This window comes from Oncorhynchus kisutch, unplaced genomic scaffold (genome assembly GCF_002021735.2).
Source record: "Oncorhynchus kisutch isolate 150728-3 unplaced genomic scaffold, Okis_V2 Okis03b-Okis08b_hom, whole genome shotgun sequence".
NCBI classification, from domain to species: Eukaryota; Metazoa; Chordata; class Actinopteri; order Salmoniformes; family Salmonidae; genus Oncorhynchus; species Oncorhynchus kisutch.
Window position 1 is genome coordinate 20,061,160 of NW_022261980.1, and position 13,265 is coordinate 20,074,424.

General features: G+C 47.5%; 1 protein-coding gene across 3 annotated transcripts in view; it reads left to right on the forward strand.

The window, feature by feature from the left end:
- LOC116359630 (A-kinase anchor protein 13-like) overlaps positions 1-13,265 on the forward strand; it is a 92,674-nt gene that overhangs the window by 9,240 nt on the left and 70,169 nt on the right. For all 3 annotated transcript variants that reach the window (XM_031812657.1, XM_031812658.1, XM_031812659.1), the window contains exons 3-5: positions 7,854-7,921; positions 8,169-8,247; positions 9,716-9,863. In XM_031812657.1, the coding sequence (XP_031668517.1) occupies positions 7,854-7,921; positions 8,169-8,247; positions 9,716-9,863 (295 nt within the window). The remainder of the gene's footprint in view (positions 1-7,853; positions 7,922-8,168; positions 8,248-9,715; positions 9,864-13,265) is intronic.

A 13,265-nucleotide genomic window follows, 5' to 3' on the forward strand; every position in this document is an offset into this window, starting at 1 on the left:
TCTGTAGATCAGTCCAACTCTCTAGGTCTGTAGACCAGTCAAACTCTGTAGAAAAGTCCACTTCTCTGGTTCTATAGACCAGTCCACTTCTCTGGCTCTGTAGACCAGTCCAATTCTATGGTTCTGTAGACCAGTCCAACTGTCTGGTTCTGTAGACCAGTCCAATTCTATGGTTCTGTAGACCAGTCCAACTCTCTGGTTCTGTAGACCAGTCCAACTCTCTGGTTCTGTAGACCAGTCCAACTCTCTGGTTCTGTAGACCAGTCCAACTCTCTGGTTCTGTAGACCAGTCCAACTCTCTGGTTCTGTAGACCAGTCCAACTCTCTGGTTCTGTAGACCAGTCTATCTCTCTGGTTCTGTAGACCAGTCTATCTCTCTGGTTCTGTAGACCAGTCTAACTCTGTAGACCAGTCTAACTCTCTGGTTCTGTAGACCAGTCCAACTCTCTGGTTCTGTAGACCAGTCCAACTCTCTGGTTCTGTAGACCAGTCCAACTCTCTGGTTCTGTAGACCAGTCTATCTCTGTAGACCAGTCTAACTCTCTGGTTCTGTAGACCAGTCTAACTCTCTGGTTCTGTAGACCAGTCTAACTCTCTGGTTCTGTAGACCAGTCTAACTCTGTAGACCAGTCTAACTCTCTGGTTCTGTAGACCAGTCCAACTCTGTAGACCAGTCCAACTCTCTGGTTCTGTAGACCAGTCCAACTCTCTGGCTCTGTAGACCAGTCCAACTCTGTAGACCAGTCCAACTCTCTGGTTCTGTAGACCAGTCCAACTCTCTGGTTCTGTAGACCAGTCCAACTCTGTAGACCAGTCCAACTCTCTGGTTCTGTAGACCAGTCCAACTCTGTAGACCAGTCCAACTCTGTAGACCAGTCCAACTCTCTGGTTCTGTAGACCAGTCCAACTCTCTGGTTCTGTAGACCAGTCCAACTCTGTAGACCAGTCTAACTCTCTGGTTCTGTAGACCAGTCCAACTCTGTAGACCAGTCCAACTCTCTGGTTCTGTAGACCAGTCCAACTCTCTGGTTCTGTAGACCAGTCCAACTCTCTGGTTCTGTAGACCAGTCTAACTCTCTGGTTCTGTAGACCAGTCCAACTCTGTAGACCAGTCCAACTCTCTGGTTCTGTAGACCAGTCCAACTCTCTGGTTCTGTAGACCAGTCCAACTCTCTGGTTCTGTAGACCAGTCCAACTCTCTGGTTCTGTAGACCAGTCCAACTCTCTGGTTCTGTAGACCAGTCCAACTCTCTGGTTCTGTAGACCAGTCTATCTCTCTGGTTCTGTAGACCAGTCTATCTCTCTGGTTCTGTAGACCAGTCTAACTCTGTAGACCAGTCTAACTCTCTGGTTCTGTAGACCAGTCCAACTCTCTGGTTCTGTAGACCAGTCCAACTCTCTGGTTCTGTAGACCAGTCCAACTCTCTGGTTCTGTAGACCAGTCTATCTCTGTAGACCAGTCTAACTCTCTGGTTCTGTAGACCAGTCTAACTCTCTGGTTCTGTAGACCAGTCTAACTCTCTGGTTCTGTAGACCAGTCTAACTCTCTGGTTCTGTAGACCAGTCTAACTCTGTAGACCAGTCTAACTCTCTGGTTCTGTAGACCAGTCCAACTCTGTAGACCAGTCCAACTCTCTGGTTCTGTAGACCAGTCCAACTCTCTGGCTCTGTAGACCAGTCCAACTCTGTAGACCAGTCCAACTCTCTGGTTCTGTAGACCAGTCCAACTCTCTGGTTCTGTAGACCAGTCCAACTCTGTAGACCAGTCCAACTCTCTGGTTCTGTAGACCAGTCCAACTCTGTAGACCAGTCCAACTCTGTAGACCAGTCCAACTCTCTGGTTCTGTAGACCAGTCCAACTCTCTGGTTCTGTAGACCAGTCCAACTCTGTAGACCAGTCTAACTCTCTGGTTCTGTAGACCAGTCCAACTCTGTAGACCAGTCCAACTCTCTGGTTCTGTAGACCAGTCCAACTCTCTGGTTCTGTAGACCAGTCCAACTCTCTGGTTCTGTAGACCAGTCTAACTCTCTGGTTCTGTAGACCAGTCCAACTCTGTAGACCAGTCCAACTCTCTGGTTCTGTAGACCAGTCCAACTCTCTGGTTCTGTAGACCAGTCCAACTCTCTGGTTCTGTAGACCAGTCCAACTCTCTGGTTCTGTAGACCAGTCTAACTCTCTGGTTCTGTAGACCAGTCCAACTCTGTAGACCAGTCCAACTCTCTGGTTCTGTAGACCAGTCCAACTCTGTAGACCAGTCCAACTCTCTGGTTCTGTAGACCAGTCCAACTCTGTAGACCAGTCCAACTCTCTGGTTCTGTAGACCAGTCCAACTCTCTGGTTCTGTAGACCAGTCCAACTCTCTGGTTCTGTAGACCAGTCCAACTCTCTGGTTCTGTAGACCAGTCCAACTCTCTGGTTCTGTAGACCAGTCTATCTCTCTGGTTCTGTAGACCAGTCTATCTCTCTGGTTCTGTAGACCAGTCTAACTCTGTAGACCAGTCTAACTCTCTGGTTCTGTAGACCAGTCCAACTCTCTGGTTCTGTAGACCAGTCCAACTCTCTGGTTCTGTAGACCAGTCCAACTCTCTGGTTCTGTAGACCAGTCTATCTCTGTAGACCAGTCTAACTCTCTGGTTCTGTAGACCAGTCTAACTCTCTGGTTCTGTAGACCAGTCTAACTCTCTGGTTCTGTAGACCAGTCTAACTCTCTGGTTCTGTAGACCAGTCTAACTCTGTAGACCAGTCTAACTCTCTGGTTCTGTAGACCAGTCCAACTCTGTAGACCAGTCCAACTCTCTGGTTCTGTAGACCAGTCCAACTCTCTGGCTCTGTAGACCAGTCCAACTCTGTAGACCAGTCCAACTCTCTGGTTCTGTAGACCAGTCCAACTCTCTGGTTCTGTAGACCAGTCAACTTCTCTGGTTCTGTAGACCAGTCCAACTTTCTGGTTCTGTAGACCAGTCCAACTCTCTGCTTCTGTAGACCACTCCAACTCTCTGGTTCTGTAGACCAGTCCAACTCTCTAGTTCTGTAGACCAGTCCAACTCTGTAGACCAGTTCACTTCTCTGGTTCTGTAGACCAGTCCACTTCTCTGGTTCTGTAGATCAGTTCACTTCTCTGGTTCTGTAGACCAGTCCACTTCTCTGGTTCTGTAGATCAGTCCAACTCTCTAGTTCTGTAGACCAGTCAAACTCTGTAGAAAAGTCCACTTCTCTGGTTCTATAGACCAGTCCACTTCTCTGGTTCTGTAGACTAGTCCACTTCTCTGGCTCTGTAGACCAGTCCAATTCTATGGTTCTGTAGACCAGTCCAATTCTATGGTTCTGTAGACCAGTCCAATTATCTGGTTCTGTAGACCAGTCCAACTCTCTGGTTCTGTAGACCAGTCCAACTCTCTAGTTCTGTAGACCAGTCCAACTCTGTAGAACAGTCCACTTCTCTGGTTCTGTAGACCAGTCCACTTCTCTGGCTCTGTAGACCAGTCCACTTCTATGGCTCTGTAGACCAGTCCACTTCTCTGGTTCTGTAGACCAGTCCAACTCTCTGGTTCTGTAGACCAGTCCAACTCTCTAGTTCTGTAGACCAGTCTAACTCTGTAGAACAGTCCACTTCTCTGGTTCTGTAGACCAGTCCACTTCTCTGGCTCTGTAGACCAGTCCAATTCTATGGTTCTGTAGACCAGTCCACTTATCTGGTTCTGTAGACCAGTCCAACTCTCTGGTTCTGTAGACCAGTCCAACTCTCTGGTTCTCTAGACTCGTCCAACTGTCTGGTTATGTAGACCAGTCCACCTCTCTGGTTCTGTAGACCAGTCCAACTCTCTAGTTCTGTAGACCAGTCCAACTCTGTAGACCAGTCCACTTCTCTGGTTCTGTAGACCAGTCCAACTCTCTGGTTCTCTAGACCCGTCCAACTGTCTGGTTATGTAGACCAGTCCAACTCTCTGGTTCTGTAGACCAGTCCAACTCTCTGGCTCTGTAGACCAGTCCAATTCTATGGCTCTGTAGACCAGTCCACTTCTATGGTTCTGTAGACCAGTCCAACTCTCTGGTTCTGTAGACCAGTCCAACTTTCTGGTTCTGTAGACCACTCCAACTCTCTGGTTCTGTAGACCACTCCAACTCTCTGGTTCTGTAGATCAGTCCAACTCTCTAGGTCTGTAGACCAGTCAAACTCTGTAGAAAAGTCCACTTCTCTGGTTCTATAGACCAGTCCACTTCTCTGGTTCTGTAGACCAGTCCACTTCTCTGGTTCTGTAGATCAGTCCAACTCTCTAGGTCTGTAGACCAGTCAAACTCTGTAGAAAAGTCCACTTCTCTGGTTCTATAGACCAGTCCACTTCTCTGGCTCTGTAGACCAGTCCAATTCTATGGTTCTGTAGACCAGTCCAACTGTCTGGTTCTGTAGACCAGTCCAATTCTATGGTTCTGTAGACCAGTCCAACTCTCTGGTTCTGTAGACCAGTCCAACTCTCTGGTTCTGTAGACCAGTCCAACTCTCTGGTTCTGTAGACCAGTCCAACTCTCTGGTTCTGTAGACCAGTCCAACTCTCTGGTTCTGTAGACCAGTCCAACTCTCTGGTTCTGTAGACCAGTCTATCTCTCTGGTTCTGTAGACCAGTCTATCTCTCTGGTTCTGTAGACCAGTCTAACTCTGTAGACCAGTCTAACTCTCTGGTTCTGTAGACCAGTCCAACTCTCTGGTTCTGTAGACCAGTCCAACTCTCTGGTTCTGTAGACCAGTCCAACTCTCTGGTTCTGTAGACCAGTCTATCTCTGTAGACCAGTCTAACTCTCTGGTTCTGTAGACCAGTCTAACTCTCTGGTTCTGTAGACCAGTCTAACTCTCTGGTTCTGTAGACCAGTCTAACTCTGTAGACCAGTCTAACTCTCTGGTTCTGTAGACCAGTCCAACTCTGTAGACCAGTCCAACTCTCTGGTTCTGTAGACCAGTCCAACTCTCTGGCTCTGTAGACCAGTCCAACTCTGTAGACCAGTCCAACTCTCTGGTTCTGTAGACCAGTCCAACTCTCTGGTTCTGTAGACCAGTCCAACTCTGTAGACCAGTCCAACTCTCTGGTTCTGTAGACCAGTCCAACTCTGTAGACCAGTCCAACTCTGTAGACCAGTCCAACTCTCTGGTTCTGTAGACCAGTCCAACTCTCTGGTTCTGTAGACCAGTCCAACTCTGTAGACCAGTCTAACTCTCTGGTTCTGTAGACCAGTCCAACTCTGTAGACCAGTCCAACTCTCTGGTTCTGTAGACCAGTCCAACTCTCTGGTTCTGTAGACCAGTCCAACTCTCTGGTTCTGTAGACCAGTCTAACTCTCTGGTTCTGTAGACCAGTCCAACTCTGTAGACCAGTCCAACTCTCTGGTTCTGTAGACCAGTCCAACTCTCTGGTTCTGTAGACCAGTCCAACTCTCTGGTTCTGTAGACCAGTCCAACTCTCTGGTTCTGTAGACCAGTCCAACTCTCTGGTTCTGTAGACCAGTCCAACTCTCTGGTTCTGTAGACCAGTCTATCTCTCTGGTTCTGTAGACCAGTCTATCTCTCTGGTTCTGTAGACCAGTCTAACTCTGTAGACCAGTCTAACTCTCTGGTTCTGTAGACCAGTCCAACTCTCTGGTTCTGTAGACCAGTCCAACTCTCTGGTTCTGTAGACCAGTCCAACTCTCTGGTTCTGTAGACCAGTCTATCTCTGTAGACCAGTCTAACTCTCTGGTTCTGTAGACCAGTCTAACTCTCTGGTTCTGTAGACCAGTCTAACTCTCTGGTTCTGTAGACCAGTCTAACTCTCTGGTTCTGTAGACCAGTCTAACTCTGTAGACCAGTCTAACTCTCTGGTTCTGTAGACCAGTCCAACTCTGTAGACCAGTCCAACTCTCTGGTTCTGTAGACCAGTCCAACTCTCTGGCTCTGTAGACCAGTCCAACTCTGTAGACCAGTCCAACTCTCTGGTTCTGTAGACCAGTCCAACTCTCTGGTTCTGTAGACCAGTCCAACTCTGTAGACCAGTCCAACTCTCTGGTTCTGTAGACCAGTCCAACTCTGTAGACCAGTCCAACTCTGTAGACCAGTCCAACTCTCTGGTTCTGTAGACCAGTCCAACTCTCTGGTTCTGTAGACCAGTCCAACTCTGTAGACCAGTCTAACTCTCTGGTTCTGTAGACCAGTCCAACTCTGTAGACCAGTCCAACTCTCTGGTTCTGTAGACCAGTCCAACTCTCTGGTTCTGTAGACCAGTCCAACTCTCTGGTTCTGTAGACCAGTCTAACTCTCTGGTTCTGTAGACCAGTCCAACTCTGTAGACCAGTCCAACTCTCTGGTTCTGTAGACCAGTCCAACTCTCTGGTTCTGTAGACCAGTCCAACTCTCTGGTTCTGTAGACCAGTCCAACTCTCTGGTTCTGTAGACCAGTCTAACTCTCTGGTTCTGTAGACCAGTCCAACTCTGTAGACCAGTCCAACTCTCTGGTTCTGTAGACCAGTCCAACTCTGTAGACCAGTCCAACTCTCTGGTTCTGTAGACCAGTCCAACTCTGTAGACCAGTCCAACTCTCTGGTTCTGTAGACCAGTCCAACTCTCTGGTTCTGTAGACCAGTCCAACTCTCTGGTTCTGTAGACCAGTCCAACTCTCTGGTTCTGTAGACCAGTCCAACTCTCTGGTTCTGTAGACCAGTCTATCTCTCTGGTTCTGTAGACCAGTCTATCTCTCTGGTTCTGTAGACCAGTCTAACTCTGTAGACCAGTCTAACTCTCTGGTTCTGTAGACCAGTCCAACTCTCTGGTTCTGTAGACCAGTCCAACTCTCTGGTTCTGTAGACCAGTCCAACTCTCTGGTTCTGTAGACCAGTCTATCTCTGTAGACCAGTCTAACTCTCTGGTTCTGTAGACCAGTCTAACTCTCTGGTTCTGTAGACCAGTCTAACTCTCTGGTTCTGTAGACCAGTCTAACTCTCTGGTTCTGTAGACCAGTCTAACTCTGTAGACCAGTCTAACTCTCTGGTTCTGTAGACCAGTCCAACTCTGTAGACCAGTCCAACTCTCTGGTTCTGTAGACCAGTCCAACTCTCTGGCTCTGTAGACCAGTCCAACTCTGTAGACCAGTCCAACTCTCTGGTTCTGTAGACCAGTCCAACTCTCTGGTTCTGTAGACCAGTCCAACTCTGTAGACCAGTCCAACTCTCTGGTTCTGTAGACCAGTCCAACTCTGTAGACCAGTCCAACTCTGTAGACCAGTCCAACTCTCTGGTTCTGTAGACCAGTCCAACTCTCTGGTTCTGTAGACCAGTCCAACTCTGTAGACCAGTCTAACTCTCTGGTTCTGTAGACCAGTCCAACTCTGTAGACCAGTCCAACTCTCTGGTTCTGTAGACCAGTCCAACTCTCTGGTTCTGTAGACCAGTCCAACTCTCTGGTTCTGTAGACCAGTCTAACTCTCTGGTTCTGTAGACCAGTCCAACTCTGTAGACCAGTCCAACTCTCTGGTTCTGTAGACCAGTCCAACTCTCTGGTTCTGTAGACCAGTCCAACTCTCTGGTTCTGTAGACCAGTCCAACTCTCTGGTTCTGTAGACCAGTCTAACTCTCTGGTTCTGTAGACCAGTCCAACTCTGTAGACCAGTCCAACTCTCTGGTTCTGTAGACCAGTCCAACTCTGTAGACCAGTCCAACTCTCTGGTTCTGTAGACCAGTCCAACTCTGTAGACCAGTCCAACTCTCTGGTTCTGTAGACCAGTCTATCTCCCCAGTCACAGTTCATAACACATGAAAGAACTCCCCTGGAAGATTATTCTGTTGAAGTTTTTACTTTAAGATTTAGAGTTGCATTTTATTTTGTATTTTTCAGATTGCAATTCACATGTTCATAAGAGTTGTAGAGAAAGCCTGCCTGTCTGTGCCAAGGTGAAGATGAAGGTAAGGAAAAACTGTATTTAAAACTATTTTCAGACCATTTTGTCAGCCTATAAAATGAGTAGCCTACAAGGACATCATGTTTTGATGTACTAGCTCATTTTGTCAGCCAATAGGATGAGTAGCCTACAAGAACATCATGTTTTTATGTACTAGATCATTTTGTCAGCCAATAGGATGAGTAGCATACAGGACATCAAGGTCATGAACTTATTTACACTACTGAAGTCCTGGATTGTTTTCCCTCCAGTTGCCCAGACAGCAGTTTGCAGTTCCAGATTCAGCCACCATTCCTGTTGTCACCCGGAGACCAAAACGAGGGTTAAACCGTGAGTCCATCTTAAATATACTCAATAGTCATACTGTTGGTGTTAACCAGAGTCATCACATCCCTGTCCTGGTCCCAGATCTGTTGGTGTTAACCAGAGCCACCACAGTCCTGTCCTGGTCCCAGATCTGTTGGTGTTAACCAGAGCCACCACAGTCCTGTCCTGGTCCCAGATCTGTTGGTGTTAACCAGAGTCACCACAGCCCTGTCCTGGTCCCAGATCTGTTGGTGTTAACCAGAGCCACCACAGCCCTGTCCTGGTCCCAGATCTGTTGGTGTTAACCAGAGCCACCACAGCCCTGTCCTGGTCCCAGATCTGTTGGTGTTAACCAGAGCCACCACTGCCTTATCCTGGTCCCAGATCTGTTGGTGTTAACCAGAGCCACCACAGCCTTGTCCTGGTCCCAGATCTGTTGGTGTTAACCAGTCAGAATACAATCCAAGTCTGCATGTATCTGTTCCCAATAGAGTCGTACAGGGCTGGATGTATCTGTTACCTATAGAGTCCTACAGGGCTGGATGTATCTGTTCCCTATAGAGTCCTACAGGGCTGCATGTATCTGTTCCCTATAGAGTCCTACAGGGCTGCATGTATCTGTTCCCTATAGAGTCCTACAGGGCTGGATGTATCTGTTCCCTATAGAGTCCTACAGGGCTGGATGTATCTGTTCCCTATAGAGTCCTACAGGGCTGGATGTATCTGTTCCCTATAGAGTCCTACAGGGCTGGATGTATCTGTTCCCTATAGAGTCCTACAGGGCTGCATGTATTTGTTCACTATAGAGTCCTACAGGGCTGGATGTATCTGTTCCCTATAGAGTCCTACAGGGCTGGATGTATCTGTTCCCTATAGAGTCCTACAGGGCTGGATGTATCTGTTCCCTATAGAGTCCTACAGGGCTGGATGTATCTGTTCCCTACAGAGTCCTACGGGGCTGCATGTATCTGTTCCCTATAGAGTCCTACGGGGCTGCGTGTATCTGTTCCCTACAGAGTCCTACAGGACTGCATGTATCTGTTCCCTATAGAGTCCTACAGGGCTGCATGTATCTGTTCCCTATAGAGTCCTACAGGGCTGCATGTATCTGTTCCCTATAGAGTCCTACAGGGCTGGATGTATCTGTTCACTATAGAGTCCTACAGGGCTGGATGTATCTGTTCCCTACAGAGTCCTACGGGGCTGGGTGTATCTGTTCTCTATAGAGTCCTACGGGGCTGGATGTATCTGGTCCCTATAGAGTTCTACGGGGCTGCATGTATCTGTTCCCTATAGAGTCCTACGGGGCTGGATGTATATGGTCCCTATAGAGTCCTACGGGGCTGGATGTATCTGGTCCCTATAGAGTCCCACAGGGCTGGATGTCAACATTAGTGCACTATGTAAGGATTAGGGTGCCATGTGGGACGTAACCCAATACCATCCTACCGCATTCCTCTGTTAACGCTGGCCCTCTCTTATGACATCACAGCGGGTGCATCGAGGGAGAGACCCTGGTCAGCCATCTTGTCTCCAGAAGACCACTCCTCATTGGTTGTTCCCTCCCGAAGACATACCTCCATCATACCCTTCCCCGGCTCCAACCTGTCAAAGAGCATCTCCATATCCAACATCGCTGGGTGAGCAACCCTAACCCTATCCCTAACCCTAACCCTGAGCCTGTTCTTAAACCGAAACCTAACCCTAACCATAATCCTAACTCTGACCCCGACCCTGTTCCTAACCATAACCCTGACTCAAACCCTGACCCTGTGCCTAACCATAACCCTGACTCAAACCCTGACCCTGTTCCTAACCATAACCCTGACTCAAACCCTGACCCTGTTCATAACCCTAACCCTGACTCAAACCCTGACCCTGTTCCTAACCATAACCCTGACTCAAACCCTGACCCTGTTGCCAACCATAACCCTGACTCAAACCCTGACCCTGTTCCTAACCATAACCCTGACTCAAACCCTGACCCTGACCCTGTTCCTAACCATAACCCTGACTCTGACCCTGACCCTGTTCCTAACCATAACCCTGACTCAAACCCTGACCCTGTTCATAACCCTAACCCTGACTCAAACCCTGACCCTGTTCCTAACCATAACCCTGACTCAAACCCTGACCCTGTTCCCAACCATAACCCTGACTCAAACCCTGACCCTGTTCCTAACCATAACCCTGACTCAAACCCTGACCCTGTTCCTAACCCTAACCCTGACTCATACCCTGACGCTGTTCCTAACCATAACCATAACCCTGACGCTGTTCCTAACCATAACCATAACCCTGACTCAAACCCTGACCCTGTTCCTAACCATAACCCTGACTCTGACCCTGACCCTGTTCCTAACCATAACCCTGACTCAAACCCTGACCCTGTTCCTAACCATAACCCAGACTCAAACCCTGACCCTGTTCCTAACATAACCCTGACTCAAACCCTGACCCTGTTCCTAACCATAACCCTGACTCTGACCCTGAACCTGTTCCTAACCATAACCCTGACTCAAACCCTGACCCTGTTCATAACCCCAACCCTAACCCTGACCCTTTTCCTAACCATAACCCTGACTCAAACCCTAACCCTGTTCCTAACCATAACCCTGACTCAAACCCTGACCCTGTTCCTAACCATAACCCTGACCCCGACCCTGTTCCTAACCCTGACTCTAACCCAACCCTAACCCTGACTCCAACCCAACCCTAACCCTGACTCTAACCCAACCCTAACCCAACCCTAACCCTGACTCTAACCCAACCCTAACCCTGACTCTAACCCAACCCTAACTCCAACCCAACCCTAACTCTAACCCAACCCTAACCCTGACTAACCCAACCCTAACCCTGACTAACCCAACCCTAACCCTGACCAACCCAACCCTAACCCTGACCCTAACCTAACCCTGACTCTAACCCTGACCCAAACCTAACCTGACTATGACCCTAACTTGACCCTAACCCTGACCCTAACCTAACCCTGACTCTGACCCTCACCTGACCCTAACCTTGACCCTAACCTTGACCCTAACCTAACCCTGACTTTGACCCTGACCCTAAGCCTGACTCTAACCCAACCCTAAATTGCAGACATACAGTGCCTTGCGAAAGTATTCGGCCCCCTTGAACTTTGCGACCTTTTGCCACATTTCAGACTTCAAACATAAAGATATAAAACTGTATTGTTTTGTGAAGAATCAACAACAAGTGGGACACAATCATGAAGTGGAACGACATTTATTGGATATTTCAAACTTTTTTAACAAATCAAAAACTGAAAAATTGGGCGTGCAAAATTATTCAGCCCCTTTACTTTCAGTGCAGCAAACTCTCTCCAGAAGTTCAGTGAGGATCTCTGAATGATCCAATGTTGACCTAAATGACTAATGATGATAAATACAATCCACCTGTGTGTAATCAAGTCTCCGTATAAATGCACCTGCACTGTGATAGTCTCAGAGGTCCGTTAAAAGCGCAGAGAGCAAGGCACTGTACTTGTTTCCTAATGGTCCGCTCTTTGTAGCCGTGATTTATTTTTACTGAGCCTCCGTCTCTGACACTGGCACCTCTACTTCAGTCTGGGCCTCCGTCTCTGACACTGGCACCTCTACATCAGTCTGAGCCTCCGTCTCTGACACTGGCACCTCTAATTCAGTCTGGGCCTCCGTCTGACACTGGCACCTCTACTTCAGTCTGGGCAAAGTGGTTTTCTTAGCCTATTTTTGGTTGTGCCGTTGTATTTCATGGTACGGCGTTGTATATTCCCACCAGATTTAAATGGCTGATGTTGACCACATGGTTCATTAGGGGTGTTTTGAAATGCAAATAGTCAAAGTCATGGACGAGCACTGATGCTGAGAACAATTTGTATTTATCAAATCAAATTTATTTATATAGCCCTTCTTACATCAGCTGATATCTCAAAGTGCTGTACAGAAACCCAGCCTAAAACCCCAAACAGCAAGCAATGCAGGTGTAGAAGCACGGTGGCTAGGAAAAACTCCCTAGAAAGGCCAAAACCTAGGAAGAAACCTAGAGAGGAACCAGGCTATGTGGGGTGGCCAGTCCTCTTCTGGCTGTGCCGGTTGGAGATTATAACAGAACATGGCCAAGATGTTCAAATGTTCATAAATGACCAGCATGGTCGTATAATAATAAGGCAGAACAGTTGAAACTGGAGCAGCAGCACGTGCAGGTGGACTGGGGACAACAAGGAGTCAAACCCTTATCAAGGGTTATTTTCTGTGGGTGTGAGTACGACGCTCAGGATTGTTCGAAAAATCACACTTTTTCTATGCGTACGAACAATCTAAGTTTCTGTTCGTAAGATATATATATATATATATATAGAAAATTGTCTTTATATATAGATATATAGAGGTGCTATATAGAGGTGATATATATTTTTTATTTATTTATTTATTTTACCTTTATTTAACCAGGTAGGCAAGTTGAGAACAAGTTCTCATTTACAATTGCGACCTGGCCAAGATAAAGCAAAGCAGTTCGACAGATAAAACGACACAGAGTTACACATGGAGTAAAAACAAACATACAGTCAATAATGCAGTATAAACAAGTCTATATACAATGTGAGGTGAGAAGGGAGGTAAAGGCAAAAAAGGCCATGATGGCAAAGTAAATACAATATAGCAAGTAAAATACTGGAATGGTGGTTTTGCAATGGAAGAATGTGCAAAGTAGAAATAAAAAATAATGGGGTGCAAAGGAGCAAAATAAATAAATTAATTAAAATTAAATACAGTTGGGAAAGAGGTAGTTGTTTGGGCTAAATTATAGGTGGGCTATGTACAGGTGCAGTAATCTGTGAGCTGCTCTGACAGTTGGTGCTTAAAGCTAGTGAGGGAGATAAGTGTTTCCAGTTTCAGAGATTTTTGTAGTTCGTTCCAGTCATTGGCAGCAGAGAACTGGAAGGAGAGGCGGCCAAAGAAAGAATTGGTTTTGGGGGTGACTAGAGAGATATACCTGCTGGAGCGTGTGCTACAGGTGGGAGATGCTATGGTGACCAGCGA